The sequence below is a fragment of the Chelon labrosus genome, assembly GCF_963514085.1.
Source record: "Chelon labrosus genome assembly, chromosome: 12".
NCBI classification, from domain to species: domain Eukaryota; kingdom Metazoa; phylum Chordata; class Actinopteri; order Mugiliformes; family Mugilidae; genus Chelon; species Chelon labrosus.
The window spans coordinates 29,205,652-29,223,688 of record NC_140345.1 but is presented as its reverse complement, the minus strand read 5'-3'; the positions used below and the strand labels follow the sequence as shown (position 1 = coordinate 29,223,688).

Genomic DNA, 18,037 nt, shown 5'->3' with positions numbered 1-18,037 from the left:
GATAGATGGATAGATAGATGATAGATGGATAGACAGATAGATGGATAGATAGATAGGTGTATAACATACCTGACATTCAGTCCGTTGAGATGTGAAACTTCTTCTTGTTGTCTTGTGAACTGTCCATCCGATATAAATCTGTTCCTCCTCCTCTGAAATGTTCATTAAAGTCCATTTGTTTAAAATAAAGATGCTCAGAGTTGTCTCTGGATGGAAACACTGGCAGAAAGAGCTGAAAATGATTTATACAAATCCAGTTCAGATGCAAAGCAGCAGCTCAGACCGACGGATCGTAATGAGGTCGCAAGTGTTGAACCGTGAAACCGTGAAGTTATCAACAATAAACAACTGAATAACTGAACAACTTCAGGACTTCATGTTTCATGTATTTTTCTTGTGTATTAATATATCAAATGTCTTTTTCATCAATTCTAGTTCTGTTCAAACCTTCAAACCTCTGACATGCCCGTGTTTTGTGGGTTTCTTGTGGTCGTTGTGTTTGCATGAATACAGGTCAGTGTTATTTGATTAACGTTGTAATTATGATAATTCTGACGAAGCAGCGTTTGGTCTCAACGTCTTCTAAACAAATCACAGCTGATTTTCTTAGTTCTATGTAATAATTAGTGTCTTTGTCATTTTGAATGTTGCTCAGAGCCAATTTGAATAGGTTAGCATGTTGTTTTTAACATGAACACTGAGCAACTAATGATTAAAGACGTTAATTATCTGAGGTCTTTCAGTAGAACATGACCTGAATGACCTGACAAAGAAAAAGTGAAGTAATGCGCTAGCTGTTTTTAGCCTTAGCCTTTGTTTGCCTTAACTGTTGTTAGCCGTAACCTTTGTTAGCCCTATTTGTTGTTTATCTTAGCTGTTGTTAGCCCTGATGTTAGCCTTAGTTATAAATAGCCTTAGCAGTTGTTAGCCTTAGCTATTGTTAGCCTATGTTGTTAGCCTTAGTTGATGTTTGTCTCAGCTGTTGTTAACCTTTGTAATTATTGGCTCTAGCTGTTATTGGCCTAAAAACACAACTCTAATTACAACAAATGCACTTAAACTAAAACAAGTATATCTTAAAACTACATTTTGAGACGAGATCTTCTTTAAAACTTGAAGAACAAGATGGAGAACAGTCAGAGGATCCCGTGTAGCTGATAATCGACTTCAACGGATGCAAATTAACACTTAATCTGATTTTACAGATGCAAATAACCTTTGTTTGAACTATTTATTTTATCTGTGGTATTTAATGCGTTTTATTTTTATCATTAATATTTATTTTTTTATGTTTTATTTGAGTTAATTTTTTAAAAGCATTAATTGTTTTAATACTAAATCAATCTTCTGGGGCCTCTGGAGGTATGGAGCTTAAAATATATTTTATATTTTTATTAAAATAAAATATATTTTTATTATTTTCTTACATTTAAAAAAAACAAAATCAAATCCTGAATCTTATTGTTTCTCAGAGAAAGAAGTGACCAGCTGGGCTGCAGAGTTTTATTGTGAAAATTCATCCGGGACAAAAAGTAGAGCTCGTGGTCGAGTCTCTCTGACTCAGGGGGGTCTGATGCGGGTTTATGTCTCCTCGGACACACCGGGTCCGTTGGGTCCAGTCCTCTTTGACACAAATGAATGGGACGCAGTCAGAACTGAGTCAGAACCGAACAGGACCGGACCGTTACTGCTTGTTTTCAACATCTTCTCCTCTCCGCGAGGCGGACCGGTCCCGGGGAAGCCCCGGAAGTAGCTAACGGTAGCGGTGAGTCTGGTCTGAAAGGCTGATAATTATCATTTAATGTCGTAATCACACAAATATCCGAGCGACACTGAAAGCGACACAGTTTACCCACAAACAGTGAGAGTCTCAAAGCCTTTAAATGATGCTTTAGATCAACTTTACAAAGACAGATAGTTCCATTCAGATGTGTTCACCAGTGCTATGCTAACTGTTTCAATCACTGCTGTAGTTAATGTTTGTTTCATGACAGCAAAATAATTCCATCGTCCCTTATTTGGCAATAAAATGTTGCGTCCGCCATTTGTTCCGTATTTCCATAAATGTCCAGAACACACATGTCTGTCAAACACACATCAACACTAAATCTAACAATAATAGTGATTTTGCCAGAAGATGTTCAGTTCATGATCATAGCTCTGCGTTCAACACCATCGTCCCGGAGCTCCTCCACCAAAAACTGTCCCAGCTCACCGTGCCCCCCTCCACCTGTCAGTGGATTACCAGTCCGCCCCCCCCCCCAGGGATGTGTTCTCTCCCCACTGCTCTCCTCCCTTTACACCACTGACTGCACCTCAAGGGACCCTTCTGTGAAACTCCTGAAGTCTGCAGACGACACCACCGTCATTGGACTCATCCGGGACGGAGACGAGTCTGCATACAGAAGGGAAGTGGAACAGCTGGTCCTCTGGTGCAGTCAGAACCACCTGGAGCTAAACCTGACAGTGGACTTCAGGAAGAGACCCCGATCAACCCCTCCTCTCACAGTCCTCAACAGGACAGTCCCAACAGTGGAGTCATTCAGGTTCCTAGGGTCCACAGTCTAACAGGACCTGAAGTGGACCTCCCACATAGACTCCATAAGGAAGAAGGCCCAGCAGAGGCTGTACTTTCTGCGTCAGCTCAGGAAGTTCAACCTGCCTCAGGAGCTGCTGATCATCTTCTACACAGCAATAGTCCAGTCTGTCCTGACCACGTCCATCACAGTCTGGTTTGGCTCCACCACCAGGCATGACAGGGACAGACTGCAGAGAACAGTCAGGGCTGCAGAGAGGATCATTGGTACCGACCTTCCCTCCATCCAGGACCTGTACCGGTCCCGGGTCAGGAAGCGGGCCAGGAAAATCTCCACAGACCCCTCACACCCTGGTCACAACCTGTTTAGACTCCTCCCCTCAGGCCGGCGTTACAGAGCACTGTACGCCAAAACCACCCGCCACAAAGACAGTTTCTTCCCCCGGGCTGTCGCTCTGATGAACTCTGAGCAGTCACAGAGTGTGAGACCATTTATATGAACAATAAACTATAACTCTGCATTAACTGTATATAGTCACTGTACAATAACCCTGGTTTGGTGTGTATATATTATCCTATATTTTATGTGTACAGATGTACAGCTGTTGTTAGCCTGTATAGATGTTGCCCTTAGCAATTGTTAGTGCTTGGTGTCGGTAGCCATAGCGATTGTTGGCTTAAGCTGTTGTAAGCATTGACTGTCTTTTCCCTTAGTTGTTCTTAGCCTTAGCAGTTGTTAGTCTAAGCTGGTGTTAGCCTGTATAGATGTTGGTCTTAGCGGTTGTTAGCCTTAGCTGGTGTTAGCTTAGCCACTGTAGCCAGTGTTTTTATCAGAACAGTGTTTTTGATGAAACACTGATTTTAATTAAATAATCTTCTGTCTCTCAGGAGACGACTTCTCTGCTCAACATGGAGACAACAGCAGAACCAGGAGACAACTGGAGTCAACAGGTAACTCTACGCTTTTAACCACACATATTATTATTAGTAGCCTTAGCTGTTGATAGCCTTAGCTGTTGATAGCCGTAGCTGTTGATAGCCTTAGCTGTTAGCCTTTATGAATGTTGCTTGAGCGGTTGTTAGCTCTTGGTGTTAGCTGCCTTAGCATTGTTAATAGACAGTGAACCATATCCCGGACCAGCTCCTCGTGTGTTACAACCTCAATTTCTGATTTTTTAAATTGTGTTCTGTGTGATCTGATCACAAGTGGCCCGCTTAGAGTACGGGTGTGAACACACCCAGGACTCATCTGACCTCACTCCTTCTGTCCTGGGTCACATTAAAGACCACCTACTCAACAGGGCTTTGTCTCTAAAATAACTAACAACATAAATAAATCAGATCTTAACATGTGAGAGTCTTTCCATCTTGTTCCAACATCTGGATCATGTCTCCAAGTAGTGATGGGACGATGATACCTCAAGGAGTGTATTGACACACTAAACAAACTGTGTCGGCACTGTATTGATACTGTGTTGGTCACCCAATAGTGACCCCTGCAGTAGTTATAAAATCATTGCAGGTAAAGAAATTCCTTGTTCGTGTAAATGCTAAAACTGAGTTGGTATGTAAAATATAGCAAATTAGAGTAAAAATTCAGAGTTACACTTTTTTAACTTATGTGCACATTTGTCAACTTAACTGTTAAATCATATGAAATAAAAGACAAAAAAGTGATTAGTTCATGTATTTTTATTGAGAAACAAAAGTTTTTGGAGTGTCTTTGCTCCAAGGCGATTTCTCCTCTTACACACCAGCTCCCCAGCCTTGGAAAATACTCTTTCGCATGGTACAGACGATGATGGTGAGCAGAGAGTTTTAAGTGCAAGTTGATGAAGATGTGGGTATATTTTCTGGTTCCATTTCCAATATTGCAAAGGATCTTGGTTTCTGGGTGTGTTTGTTTCTGCCAGGTAGCGTTGGACTTCAATAATGGAGTCAGCTGTTGCGTTCCTCGTCTTCTGGGTCTCTGCAACCTCCATATCTAAAGTTTTCCAGAGATTGTGCCCTAAAAAAATAGTTATTCATTACTTTATTATCACATGATATATCATATCATATAAGTGCCACAGAAATGTATTTTCATACCTGAACTGGGTTCTGACCCATGTGAAGAGCTAGGCTCTTCTTCTCTTGGGTCAGGCTCTTGGCTCCTCATTTCTTCTGCACATTCTGACTGCAGTCTCTTCACCGCTTCACTTGCCTTTTGCTGACTAACAAATCCATTCTTTTTAAATCTGGGATCTAACAGAGTTGCCAGAGTCATCACACTGAGAGATTCCATGCCGCAAATAGCGTCAGTTAGCCGCTTCCTCAGGTTTTCAGCCAGTTGCTGAGCAGCTGTTTTTGTCACTGTTGTGGCCTGACGTTGAAGCTCAATGTGGAGCATTCTCATCATGGGAATGACCTTTGACCCAGAGACCCTTTTTTCCTCAGACAGTTCTCTTGTAGCTTGGTCAAAAGGAGCAAGAACCCTGAGCATCTCTTCAATGATCTGACATTCTTCTGGAGTCAGTGGAGTGATGTCAGGTTTTAATGAGGCCAGTGACACCCAGACTGCCTCCTTCTGCTCAGTCATTCTTTCATACATTTGGTAGGTACTGTTCCATCGTGTTGGCACCTCGTTTATTAATTTATGGCCCGGTGTTCCCAGCTGTTGCTGTATTTGAGTGAGCTTCTCTTTAGCAGTCACGCTCGATCGAAAGTATGTCACAATGTGTCGTGTTTTGTTGCGTATTTCAGTTATTGTTGGGATTTGATCACATGATTTTCTCACAATTAAATTCAGGGAATGGGCTATACAAATGGTATGCCGTATTTGCAGCATTCGAGCACATGCAGTCATGTTTGCTGCTGCATCAGTGACAAGACACCTGACCTTTCCTGCTATGCCCCACTCCTCCATGAGGCTCCTTTTAACCGTGGCAATGTTTTCTGCAGTGTGTTTCTGAGGAAAATGCTGCACTGCCAAGACTGATGAATGGAGTTCATGGCTTTCTTTGTCCACATAGTGGCCAGTAACAGCTAGATATGCCTCCATATTCATAGACGTCCACATATCAGCTGTTAAAGTAACAGCAACGGCACTCTGGAGGTCCTTTTTGGTTTTTTCCTTTTCCTCCCCATATCTCTGGCTCACCAAGTCCTTGATGGTCTGAAAATAACCATACAAATACTGTTACACCAATAAAATATAGTTATATAGTTAGTACAAACATATAATAAAAATTCTTAAACATACCTTCCTGCTTGGTAGAGCATACGAGGGTAGAATAAGCTTCAGGAGCTCCCTGAATCCCTCATTTTCAACAAAGCTGAGTGGCTGACAGTCTTTGATGATCATATTGACCACTGCCTCATCCACTGCTTGCTTGTTAGGAACTGCAAGCCAAAAGGAACTATTTTGTCAAAAGCTTAATAAAAGGACTGTAATTTTTACAAACAATATCAAATAGACATAAGACGACGTGGTGGTGTAGTGGTTAGCACTGTCGCCTCACAGCAAGAGGGTTGGAGGTTCGATACCAGGCCTGGAGCCTGTCTGTTTGCATGCATGTTTTTTTTAGCACAATTTTTAGAGAGACTTTCAACATACCTGGGGTACTCTCACGAGTATCTGCCAATTCTTCATTGCCATGCCGAGCTCTATAATGCCTCAGCATTGATGAAGTGCTCTTATTGATATAAGATAGCTCTGTAGAGCAGAGCCGACACTTCACCTACAATAACATAAAAAGTTAATTTATCTGAAAACAATTCAAACCTCTTACCAGAACATTGCATTCACTTGTTAAAAAAATAGACATCCTCTCATGATTACGAGATCAGGATCTCAGAATTACATGATAACATGAATAAAGCAACTCTAAGGCTCTTTAACTGACTATCATATGTATCACAGGTCATTCACTTGATAAACTGATAAAGTGAGTGCAATGCGCCACCGTAAAAAATAGTATATAAAGGAGAAAAAGATTTACCTTGTTTGGCGTCACGAGATCAAAATTATTCCACACCGGGGAAAACTTCCTAGAACGATCCATGATCAAGCAAAACTCCATCCGACAAACCCACGACATGTTGATACAGTTTGTTTCCTGATAAACACACTTTGGCGCGGCACATCCAAACGATACAGTTCCTGTATCGGTCACGTGATTCTTTCTTAAAGCAATACACGCACCGATACGAGGTTTCCCTCTTGAGCTCTCGGCACAGTGCTGATGCACCAGTGTCGCTCGTCCCACCACTATCTCCAAGTCAACCAGCAGCTGTTGATGGTTCTGATCCAGTGGTAGGTAGAGATCCATTAGAGACAGCAGCTGCTACAATATTCTACTGACCACATGATGGCGCTGCTGATTTACAGACACACAAACTGAGATCAGATCTCAAGTGCTGGCTGGGGACGCATGTGGAGACACATTTATATTAAGACCAGGTAGATGGACAGGTGAGACCAGATGAGACCAGATGTTGATGTGAGGTCTGAACAGGGCCTGAGACTCATGTTTAACACCGTGAGTCTTATTAAGTCCAGCTCCTCACCCCGTCTGTCTCCTCAGTGCAGCAGCTGTGACGCCTCCTCAGCCAGATGTTGGTGTCTGGACTGTGATGAAGCTCTGTGCGATGAATGTGTGTCGGCGCATCGTCGAGTCTCGGTGACCAGGTCCCACAGACTCCTCAACCAGCCGCCTGAAGGCCAGAGAACTATTCCCAGACACGAGGAGAAACCTTCCAGACCTTCTGTTCACTCTGGTCTTAAAGTAGCACACACTACAGGATATGAACATGTCACTCCGTCGCCGGGAAACCTCTCGATTCTTCCCACCAAGTTCTGTAGAGTTCACCCGTCCGAGCCGCTCAAGCTCTTCTGTTTCACCTGCAGCCAGCTCACCTGTCGAGACTGTCAGCTGATGGCCCACAAGAACCACAGGTAGTCTGATTTATTATTTTATTTACTACCGCCACATCACCTCGTCTTCGCCATCCGGGTTTTTCTCTGTTTTAAATCACAGTGAACAGATTCCCTTTTGGGACAGTCTCTCTGGACCTTACCTGTGTTCTGCCTCGTCCCCCTCAGGTACTATTTTGTCAGCGAGGCAGGAGTTATTCTGAAGAAGCAGCTGGAGGTCTGCTTTAAACCAATCAGAGCGCAGAGAGAAGCAGTGAGGCGGAGTCTTCAAGACATGGAGATCAGGTACGGGCTGAGCGTTGGCATCTCTCCAGCTTTTAGTTTCTGTGTGAGTGTGAAAAACTAAAAAACAGAAGTGAAAAAGCTGCTCTTGTCTCTTCCTCATCATCTCCGCCTCGGTGCCCTTGAGCAAGGCTGCTCAGTCGGGCTGCAGCAACTCTTTAACGTTGTAGATTTGTGTGGAATCAGTTGAAGCGTTCAGAGGTCGTGTCCTCTGGTAAGACTGCTGCAAATAACAGAAAAACACGTGAACACAAACATCAGAAAGTGTTGAATCACGACCTGTAATGAAAGTACACCAACGCAGGAATGCTTCTTCACCAGGGGGAGCTCTGCTTGCTTTGCCTTCACTTTAGAGGAGCAGTTCCACCGTCCATCTTTATACAGTCTATGGTCCAGGACAGCAGATCCAGAGTCTTAAATCTAATTTGAGAAGGCCTGAAAACTGTAGAACCTCATGGGTCCAACTGAAAGACTCAAAGAAAGTTTATTGTCTGTGGACTTTCACTATTCTAAAATAATAATAATAATAATAATAAAATTGTTTGTTGCTGCTGGGTTTCAGGCTGAAGGACATTAATATGTACAAGTGTAAACTGGAGTCTGACCTGCATAAGAATTACAGCGCCATCACTGGGGTTCTGAAAAAGCGGATGATGGACATCCAGAAAGAGATGGAGGTAAGTAGAGTTCTGTCTTGTTCAGCAGTTCTCCCTTTAGTGTCACTGTTAATCTGAGATTTATTGTCACATTCTTGAATGATATGTCGTCCAAAACCCAAAGAGATTCTTTTTTATTGAGACAGAAAATAGAAAAGATGACAATCTGAAGCATTTGACAACCGTGACACCAGCAATTATATTTTATCACTTGTGGAAGAGGAGACAGTTCTCTGAGTATTTTCTTCTACAAGAAACTAAATGTGGCTTAAAAAGTGATTTCAATTATTAGTCAGTTACTAAAACGGCTGCTGATTCATTTTCTTGTTCTGTTAAGAAATCAGTTTATTTCAGTTTAATCGTCAATTGTCTTCATAGCCGACAGTTGGCCTCTAATGGACGTCTCAGGCTCTGGTCGTCATGGTAACCCTCTAGTAAGACAAGGAGAACATATAAACATGTGTAGTGTATAGACGGAGCTAGCTCTTCTTCTGTTTGAAAAGAAAATACCCTCAACAACACTGTCGCCACTCCGCCTGAGTTCACCCGACGATCCTAGTCGGCTGTCACCGTGGTGGATCTGGTAGTAGGAACCAAAGCGGTGGACGACGTTTCCTTCAGGGAAATGTTTGGGGAACTCTTGCCTGTATCAGTCACTCCCATTGGCCCAGATTAGTTCAACTTGGTACCGCCCACTCCACGTTTTTTCCCCCTATCATCACTACAGCTATGGTTTCTGCTCACACATCTAGCAGCTACTAGTCTCTTCCTATCTGTTATAAAATACATGAAACAGAATGAAAAATAAACCAAACATTTTCCGTTGCAGCAGTTGCGTTGCTGAGTGACCCTTTATTTCTTTGAGCAGAAGGTGTTTGGTTTAGAGTGGGAGCAGATCCAGAAGAGGAGGGTGAAGCTGCTTCAGCTGGAGCAGAGTCACATGTCAGTGACTGCAACTTGTGACAAAGCCCGAAACACCACCGACCTGCCGGCCCTGATCACCTACACAGAACAGGTAAGACCCTCGTCATGAGTCCTGCTCCTCATTTTGTGTCCTGCACCTTTGGCCCTAGTGCAGTTACTCATACTGGACACAAGAAACCTTCATAAAGACAAAGCTGAGCAGATCAGCGATGAAGAACCAGTTTGATCATCTGTCCTCAGATTAAAGCTCAGTTGAAGAATCTTATGGATCAAGACTCGTCTCCACCTCAGACCATGCCTTTCATGACGGTCACTACAGACACGCTGTCCCTATCAGCTGTTTTAAATTTTGGTAAGTTGAGATGGATTTCAGCTGATGATTTGTTTCGCTGTATTTTAATTAATTTCCTGCATGCACTCTTCTATTTTCCTCTGCAGACTTTTTTCAGTGACTTGCCTCAGTCAGTGGCCTCTTTGTAGTCGCCTTTCTCATTGTGACGTGAAGATGACAAACTGTTGAACTTGAAATGTTTTGGTGTCCAGGTGTTCTTCGTGTTTCATGGGTCCCCTTCTCTGTGTCAAAAACCTCATGTGAGAACTCAGAAACTCCTGCTGGCTCTTCCTCATCCCCCTCCATCACCCCACCAACCTCCACCTGTGAGCCCTCCCCCTGCGCCGAAGCCACCAATGATACTCCTTCACCTTTTTCTGCAACGTTGAAATCTATGTCCCGTAAGTTGTGTCCTCCCTCCTCCTCCGGATCGTCCTTCACTTTGACTGCTCCTTCTGCTTCCACCTCCACCTCCACCACCACCTCTAATCCCTCTGTTGTTCGGACTCCGGTGATGCTCAATCAAACTGTGCTCCACACCTCCCCTCAGGAGCAGGAACACTGTGGCCTGATGGGAAATTCCATCCCAGGACAGTACAGACCAGTGTTGCTCAGTCATCAGGGAGTCCCAGTAACTGCTGCAAGAAGCTTAAGCTCTGTTGGACAGAGCCCCTTGTCGCCGTCAGACCACCAAACTCTGAAAGACAAAAGCTCTACTGCACTCGGCAGTCTTGTGTCCTTTATAGAACGAATGCATCCAAATTCCTCACGGGAACATCAGCAGCGTTGTCCAAAGCTGAAGGAGGTAGTCGACTCCACCTGTGATCTCGGAGTCCAGCAGAAGGAGAGGCAGCAGGAACCTGCAGAGAATGAACCAACTACCTCTGAGTCTGAAAAAGACAAACTTGCGGAGATCGACTCCATCTCCTCTGAGTTTGAAGACGACAAATCTATAGAATACAAACTGGTCGTCTCTGAATCTGAAGAAGACAAACCCACAGGGAAACCTTCGTCACCGTCCATGTCAGACAGTGAGAGTGAAAAATCGAGCTCCGTGATTGGACATCTGGATATAAGTTTGAACGAATGGCAGCCCAGAGTGTCTCTGTTGAGACTCCCCAAATCCAGCGACAAAGATATTTACCTTGAAGAGGTAAACAAAGACTTTCCGGTAGGAAGTGAATGTTTAATCCATGCAAACAGAATCTACAGCATAACTCTAAGCCCTCTGAGTGAGACTGCTGTGACTTTGTTGTGTTACAGCCTCTTCCCGATGACATCTTGGACGACAGTGTAGACTTTTGTGAACCGCTGTCATCTCCAGAGTCTCCAATGACCCTGGAGATACTTTCCTGTTCTGCGTGTGGATCAGCCAACACTTCAGTCATCTGTTCAGCCTGCTGTCGAGGATACCACAGAGACTGTCACCTTCCCCCACTCGGACCCAGCATTTGGTAAGGATGATTCAGACTCTCAGGTGGATGGGTCATGCCATCTGATTCCCAGTAGGTGCTCCAGATGATCTGACAATGTTCCTCATAGTTGTTGATGTGAAAACATCTGGTTTGTCTCGTGCAGGTCAGTGTGGATCTGCTCGTTGTGTCAGGATCTGTCGGACCCTTCAGACCCCTACAGCTCAGAGAGACCTCAGAGTCCTCAGAGTGCCTGTCTCAGTTTGCAGAACCAAAGGGTCAGAGTTCCTACCTATTCTCTTATTATTGTTTTTAAAAAACTTAAACGTAAACAGATGAACAAACTGGAAAGACTAATGTTAAACTTTGACTTATTGTTCTGGAAGACAAATACCTCACACGGGGCACCATAAAGCTGAAGTTGAAATCCCGTAGTGAACCAGTTGCAACATTTAAAATCAATGTTCAGCTTCCATTTCAGTCGCCGGTTTACTACATCACAAGAATGCACTTTATTTTTGTTTTGGACTGTGTTTATAGGCTTGGACGCTAGGAAGAGCTATTCATTCATTCTAGATCATCATGTTGGAAATATTGGTGGATTATAAAGTTCAGATGAAGATAAATATGAAAAAACAAGACGGGTCTTAGTTTACTTTCATAATTTCCTGTTTCTCTTGTCATGTTCTGGGTCTGGTCTGAACTGATCAACCAATCAGACAGAGGTCCGACTAGAGCCAATCGTGCAGGAGACTCCTCAGAACTAAAACAGATGAGTTAAATATGACTTAGTGTCTCTATGGCACGACTCAGAAACTTCTTCACGTTAATTCATGGCGCTAACAGATCTAGGACTGGGAATCGATTCTGTTTCACAAGTTCCTGATTCCACTTCCTTTAAAGATATTTCAGTTTCAAGACAACTGGTTTCACATCTTTAATGTGTCTTTAATTTTGTCCAGCTCTTCTCTGTCGTCATACCGTTTAAACCCAACCAGCTTTCAGCCCTAAACAGAGGATGTAGGAAATAGAAGAGATTTAAAAAATCGATCCAAAGATTTTATGACTCTGTCTTTCAAATGAAGGAATAGTTTTATTTATTTTTTTTTAAACCTAGCCTTAAACACATCTCATGTTTTCATCATGTTTTCCGTCATTGTGACTTTTGGATTTTGTTGGATTGAAACTGCTGAGATTCAACGCATACTTTCTTTGGTTTAATCAGTTGTTGTTAAATCTGAGTGTTTTTTGTTTGTCTGTTTCAGAGGTGTGAGAGTCTCCTGTTGTTCCTGAAGGTCGAAGGCTGCGCTCGACTCTCTGAGGTCAGTTTATCTCGACATGTTCGCCGCACCATCGGGTCTCATTCTACTTTAGCTGACTATTTAGTTTTAACAGCAGGTGTCGCTTGAACAAAACGAGAGTAATCAAAGAAGACATTTGCCAGAGGTCACTGAGAAATGGCAGAACTGAAGAAAACAAGATGGAAAGTCAGTGCAGAAAATTTCAGACGCGCATAAATACTGACATTTCCTCCATGTGGCTGTTGTGCATTTACCTCTCCAGGTAAACAAATCATCAACTTACACATTGTTGAAAAGGTCTTGTTCACTAGAAGATGACTTTATTGTGTCTAGTATCTGTAGTACCACCATTAGCCTACAAGATGGGGCACACGGCTCAGACTCTGTCAGTCAAGTCACCATGTGGTGCATAGTTGATGGAGAATCATGTGGATAGACTCTAATCCTCCTAGCTTCCTAACCTCCCAGCTAATAGCAGATCTTCTTAGCCTCATAGCCTCCCAGCTGATCTATCCACTCTCAGTTGTTTTTGAATTTGATGAAATACTGAGATGTTAGAAGAAACTCTGACATGATGACTGACAAATCTGATAGTTTTTTTGAGTGTTTTCTCTGTTAGATGAGGCTAGCTGGTGAGCTCCAGCTACGTGATGCTTGGTATCAATGGAAAGAGTAGCTTGTCTAGTTTCAGATGACACCCAGCGTGGCAGAGTGGAGCATATTTGTAGGGCTCTTATTTTTTTAACACGCTGTTGTCTGGTGGGTTGTTTTCCTGAAGCTGCTTCAGGCTGACGGCGGCGTTTCTTTCTCTGTCGTCTACAGTTTGGTGTTTGGTCTCGTTTGAAGATGATATCAGAGCGTCTGACGCTCCGTCGATATCAAACGGCTACACAGTTCGTCCACGACATCTGGGCTTTAATGGAGGATGCCTCCAGCCGTTCCCATGACAACGTGTTGATGGAACTGCAGCAGAGTTTCCAGAAGAAGTTGGAGGAAACTCTGAGCTCAGAGCTTCATCCTTCATTCTTGATCAAACCCAACTCAAGCACACGAGCTGCTGCTGCTAAAGCTGGAGGTCCAAACATGTCACTGAACAGAGAGGAAGATGAGGAGGAAGAAGAAGAAGAGTTTGAGAGGTCAAAGGTCAGAGAGGAAGCAAAGTCGATGTCGAGGCTGAGGCTGAAGGAGACGAGGAGGAGGCTGAGGAGCTACCTGGATCTGATCGGTCCGATTTCAAGAGCCAAGAAGACCAAGATGGACGAGTAAGGAGATGTCAGGCTCCGCCTCCTTTAAAGTCACATGACCAAAGTTACAAGTGAAGTTACAGTTACAGAAAATTTCAGACATGCAATGAAACTGTTGCTGTGATGACAGAAACCAAACATCGGAACTACATGTCGTACACTGGTGATGACAGAAAGGTACGCAAATGTCAGCTAGCCTTTATCTGTGCTGACAGAATAGTCTGTTACTGGGTGCATCAGCTGTTGCTGATAAACATTTCTCAGATCACAACTTCATAAAAGGAGTGCCTCTATCAAAACCTCAGCTGTTACATCATCACATTCTATCATTGTGCACATTATAGAATCCATATGAATACTGACATGGTTGAAAACGTCTTGTTCACTACAAGATGGCTGTGTTTATCTGTCGTACCAACTTTAGCCCAAGAAGTCAAGACATTCCAGCTGTTGTGTAATAACCTATGAATGAATGACTGAATGAATGACTGAATGAATGAATGAATGAATGATGGCTCCTCCTCCTTTTATGAGGAGCTGCAAACTCATCAAGCCATCAACTCTAGACGTTTGACTCATGGATAAACTATACAATTACTGAAGAATATTAACTATTCATCTGTAAAAGAATAAAAATAAATATATTTCAGAAAAGCTGAGTATTAGGAAGAGTCGGAGGATTTAGATTGAAAAGAACGAATAGTTTCATTAAGGAAACATTTCATCAGAGAATCATTTAGAAACAGTATCAAGGTTTTATTTTTAATAAATTAATGTTTAAAAATAAAAGCTCAGATAAAGATTTAAGGATTCACTGTAACTGAAACTCAGCGTACTTCTCCACGTTTTCTTATAGATATAAAACATTTATATAAAAATGTATTGATCACTTCACATTTATTTCAGTCAATATATTTCTAAAGGTGCTACTGAAATGAAATTTTCACCAGATGTCAGTTACAACCCATGCAGCCCACACATGCAAAGAAATCAAACCTCGGGCATCTATAAATTAAGTTACGTGTTAAACATGGAATGACACAGGGAAAAGTATTGAACACATGAAGAAATGGAGGCACAGACACCAGATGAAATCTATCAGTAATTAGAAAGCAGTCCTGCTGCTTGTCAGTGCAGATTAATATCAGCTGGTTCAGTTCCTCTCATGATGGGTGAAACCAGAGAGCTCTCTCAAGACCTTCAAAGCACATGAGACTCTACTGCTGAAGAAAACACATGTTGCTTCACAGCATTTAGGTGTTAATAAAGGAAGGATATGAAGCTGCTAGGACCTGACTGGGATGTGACATCTGGTGACTGGTGTCCAGTCAGTAAAACCTTCAGAGATATTTACTGAGACAAATGTGACGTGTTGTGTTGCTGTGGTCAAACGTCTGAAGCGCTGACGTCTCTTTGGTCCAACTCTAAACACGTGATCATTTCTTATAGTTTGTGATGACGTCTCAAAGCTGGAGCTAACCCTAACCCATGAAGAAGAAACCTCCTCAGAGTCACAACATACGACTCCTTCTGTTTTCTGCTGAAATATTTTTTATTTTTGTTACTGAACTCAAGAATGTGACCTGAACATGTTTGTTTCAAATGTTTACGTATATTTATATTCTTTTTTCTAATGAACCAGAATAAAGGTTCCAAATAAAGAACATTTATTTCGTCTATAAACTCTTTAGTTTTTCTTTTGGAGCTCTAAGACTCTATAGGAGATAATTAGTGTGTGTGGGACGTCTGCAGTTAATGATGAAGACCAGCAGGTGGAGCCACAACAACATGGAGACTCTGGGTTTAGATCCTTTAGTCCAGGGTTGTCAAACTGATCCGTGAAAGGGCCGCTGTGGCTGCAGGTTTTCATTCCAACCATGCAGCACCCATGCAGTGGGTGTGGCTGGCAAGTTTTTGTTCCAATCAAGCAAGAGGACACCTGAAATGACTGCGTGAAGGCAGTTCAGTTGATTGATTGAGCCAAGTCAGGTGTGCTGCTGCATGGTTGGAATGAAAACCTGCAGCCACAGCGGCCCTTTCACGGATCAGTTTGACACCTGTGCTTTAGTCAGAAATGATGTTAGGACGTCCCGTCTGAAACAAGCTGGAGGAACCTGGTTTTAAATAAATTAGTTCTGCTCTGAACAGTTTTATTTGTTGAGCATCAGTTTGAAAAATTACATTTTCCATTAAAACCTCAGTTAAAATAAAATTAAGAAAATATCGACACAATTAAAAACCTCAACCACAGCAGAAGAATGAGTGCTCCATCTAAATATATAAACAAACACATGTGTCAGGAGGAAAAACTACAGCAGTGGCAATGCCCCCCCCCCCCCCCCCCCCACACACACACACACACACACACTCTTAACTAAATCTCTAAACCTGGTCCTCACAAAAGCTCACAACATCCACCAATCAGATCCCAGCTACGAGCCGTGGGCTGTGACTCAGAGGCTCCGCCCCCACTGTCTGTGTATAAAGAGCCTTGATCCTGAGCCGGGACATCCAGACCCCAGACCTCCTCTGATCCAGAACCGATCCCTGATTCCTGATGGTGGTGGAGGAGAGAAGCCGAGTGGAGGCGATGGAGGGAAACCAGCAGAGGGTGGAGGTCAACATCCTGCTGCTGGGGGCCCACGGCGTCGGGAAGTCTGGTGAGAAAAGCTTCAGACTGGTTTTAATGTTTAGCTTTTAACTAGAGACGGAGCGGTTCATCACATTATGTTTAGAAATGATATAGTTTCATTTATTATCGTTTCCATATAAAGACTAATTTAATGAATCTTTATTTGCTGCTTTAGTTTAACTCTGAGATTTAAGAGAAAGTTTCTTATGAATAAAATCAGACGTGATTGTGTTTCATCGTATTAATCTACAGAGTCGTCTTGTTTTATTTGAAGATTAATGGATTTATCTCTTTTGACTGTTTAGTGGAAACAATAATAATAATAATAATGATGATTTGAATTGTTGACAGTTGTTTGGTTTCTCTCTGCAGCTCTCGCCGTCAGATTTCTGACCAGAAGATTCATCGGAGAATATGGAGACATAGGTGAGTGTCTTTATTCATTATTACCATTATATATATATATATATATATATCTATATATATATATATATATATATATACATGTGTACGTATATGTATATGTCCTTAGTATTATCGTTGTCGTCCTGAACGTAATCGTCTGAATCTTTTTCTCTCAGAGTCGATTTACAGTCGAGTCGACAGAATCGAGGGTCAGGAGATCTGCTTCAACATCTGGGACTCTCAGTTCAACCAGGTAGGACACACATTCACAAAGTAATCAGATTACACACAGAAGTAATCAGAATACATTAAAAAAGTCAAACACAGGGAAGAGTAATCAGATTACAGCCTCAGTCCAGGTCATTAGTTTGATGATGATGAAGTCAAATCTTTCGTCTGACTCCTCCTCCTCCTCCTTCGTCGTCAGGGCGACCAGTCATGTTCGCCCAGTGACAAACAGCTGCAGTGGGCCGACGGGATCATCCTCGTCTACGACATCTGCGACCGCCACAGCTTCCTCGCCGTCCAGCAGCAGCTGCAGCAGGTCCGGCGGGGCAGGAAGCCGTCGGCCGCCCCCGCCGTCGTCATCGTGGGCAACAAGCGCGACCTGCGGCGCCACCGCAGCGTCTCCGGCGAGGAGGGCCGGCTGCTCGCCCTGTCGCAGCGCTGCAGCTTCTTCGAGGTGTCGGCGGCCGAGACGTACCACGGCGTCCTGCTGGTGTTCCACCGCCTGGTGGACCTGGTCCGGGAGGGCCGGGCGCTGAGGAAGAGCATGGCCGGCGTCCGAGGCATCGTCAGGAGCGTGTCCGCCGTGTTCGCCAAGAAAAGAGCCGAGTAGAGCCAACGGTTGTTTCACCGATTCTTTACCGACGAGCTGGAGAGGACTTTCAGTCGGACGGCGCCTGAGAAAGGTCAAAGGTCAGAGACGAGAAAGACTGAGGTCAGGTCGAGAGGACGAGTCTTTGTTTGAAAAGTGGGTCAGAGAAAAGTTGGACGAGTGTTTCAGAGCGAAGAGGGCGGCCGGAGATTTAGAGCCGGGCGAGAAAATATCTCAACGACAACGGGGAGTTTGGTTCTTGGTCCTCAGAGGATGAACCCTCCAGACTTTACTACGTTACTTCCTCTTCTGTCTCCTCCAGGGACAAAGTGAATCGTTTGAATCCTGAGGGTTGATGGAGTGACTCCCTCAGACTCTGGTCGTCTCACTTCCTGGTCGCAGGTTTTATTATATTTAGACGTTAAATGTAAAAATGTTTTCTAGGGATCTGACTTAAATGTGTTTTAATGTTTAATCGTGTTCCTGTAAATAAATCTGTATTTATTTGTGTCGTACAGCAGACGCTTGATTAAAACCTGATGAATGAAGTCAATCTGAGTCGGTCTCATCTTTTCTACGTCC

The 18,037-nt window shown here is 43.3% G+C and overlaps 2 protein-coding genes across 2 annotated transcripts; both read left to right on the top strand.

Moving 5' to 3' along the window:
• The first annotated feature begins 1,646 nt into the window (after window positions 1–1,646).
• Window positions 1,647–15,808, top strand: trim33l (tripartite motif containing 33, like). The gene is made up of 12 exons (XM_084556460.1): window positions 1,647–1,765; window positions 3,425–3,487; window positions 7,102–7,472; window positions 7,620–7,779; window positions 8,348–8,410; window positions 9,258–9,404; window positions 9,554–9,665; window positions 9,857–10,797; window positions 10,908–11,098; window positions 11,223–11,334; window positions 12,322–12,378; window positions 13,180–15,808. Exons 2-12 carry the CDS (start codon window positions 3,446–3,448, stop codon window positions 13,621–13,623), a joined length of 2,640 nt encoding a protein of 879 aa, XP_084412586.1. The 5' UTR covers window positions 1,647–1,765; window positions 3,425–3,445; the 3' UTR covers window positions 13,624–15,808.
• A 350-nt stretch (window positions 15,809–16,158) lies between these two features.
• Window positions 16,159–17,986, top strand: LOC311496461 (ras-related and estrogen-regulated growth inhibitor-like protein; the record flags this gene model as incomplete). The annotated part of the gene is made up of 4 exons (XM_084556331.1): window positions 16,159–16,261; window positions 16,606–16,659; window positions 16,815–16,891; window positions 17,066–17,986. The coding sequence occupies 4 exons, from the start codon at window positions 16,159–16,161 to the stop codon at window positions 17,474–17,476; spliced, it is 645 nt and encodes a 214-aa protein (XP_084412457.1). The 3' UTR covers window positions 17,477–17,986.
• Between the last annotated feature and the right edge of the window lie 51 nt (window positions 17,987–18,037).

Bases quoted from the DNA above. Each gene is read 5' to 3' on its own strand.
- trim33l (XM_084556460.1), top strand. From the start codon at position 3,446: ATGGAGACAACAGCAGAACCAGGAGACAACTGGAGTCAACAG. The intron at 8,411-9,257 runs GTAAGTAGAGTT...TTCTTTGAGCAG, and splicing joins ACATCCAGAAAGAGATGGAG to AAGGTGTTTGGTTTAGAGTG. The intron at 9,405-9,553 runs GTAAGACCCTCG...ATCTGTCCTCAG, and splicing joins TGATCACCTACACAGAACAG to ATTAAAGCTCAGTTGAAGAA.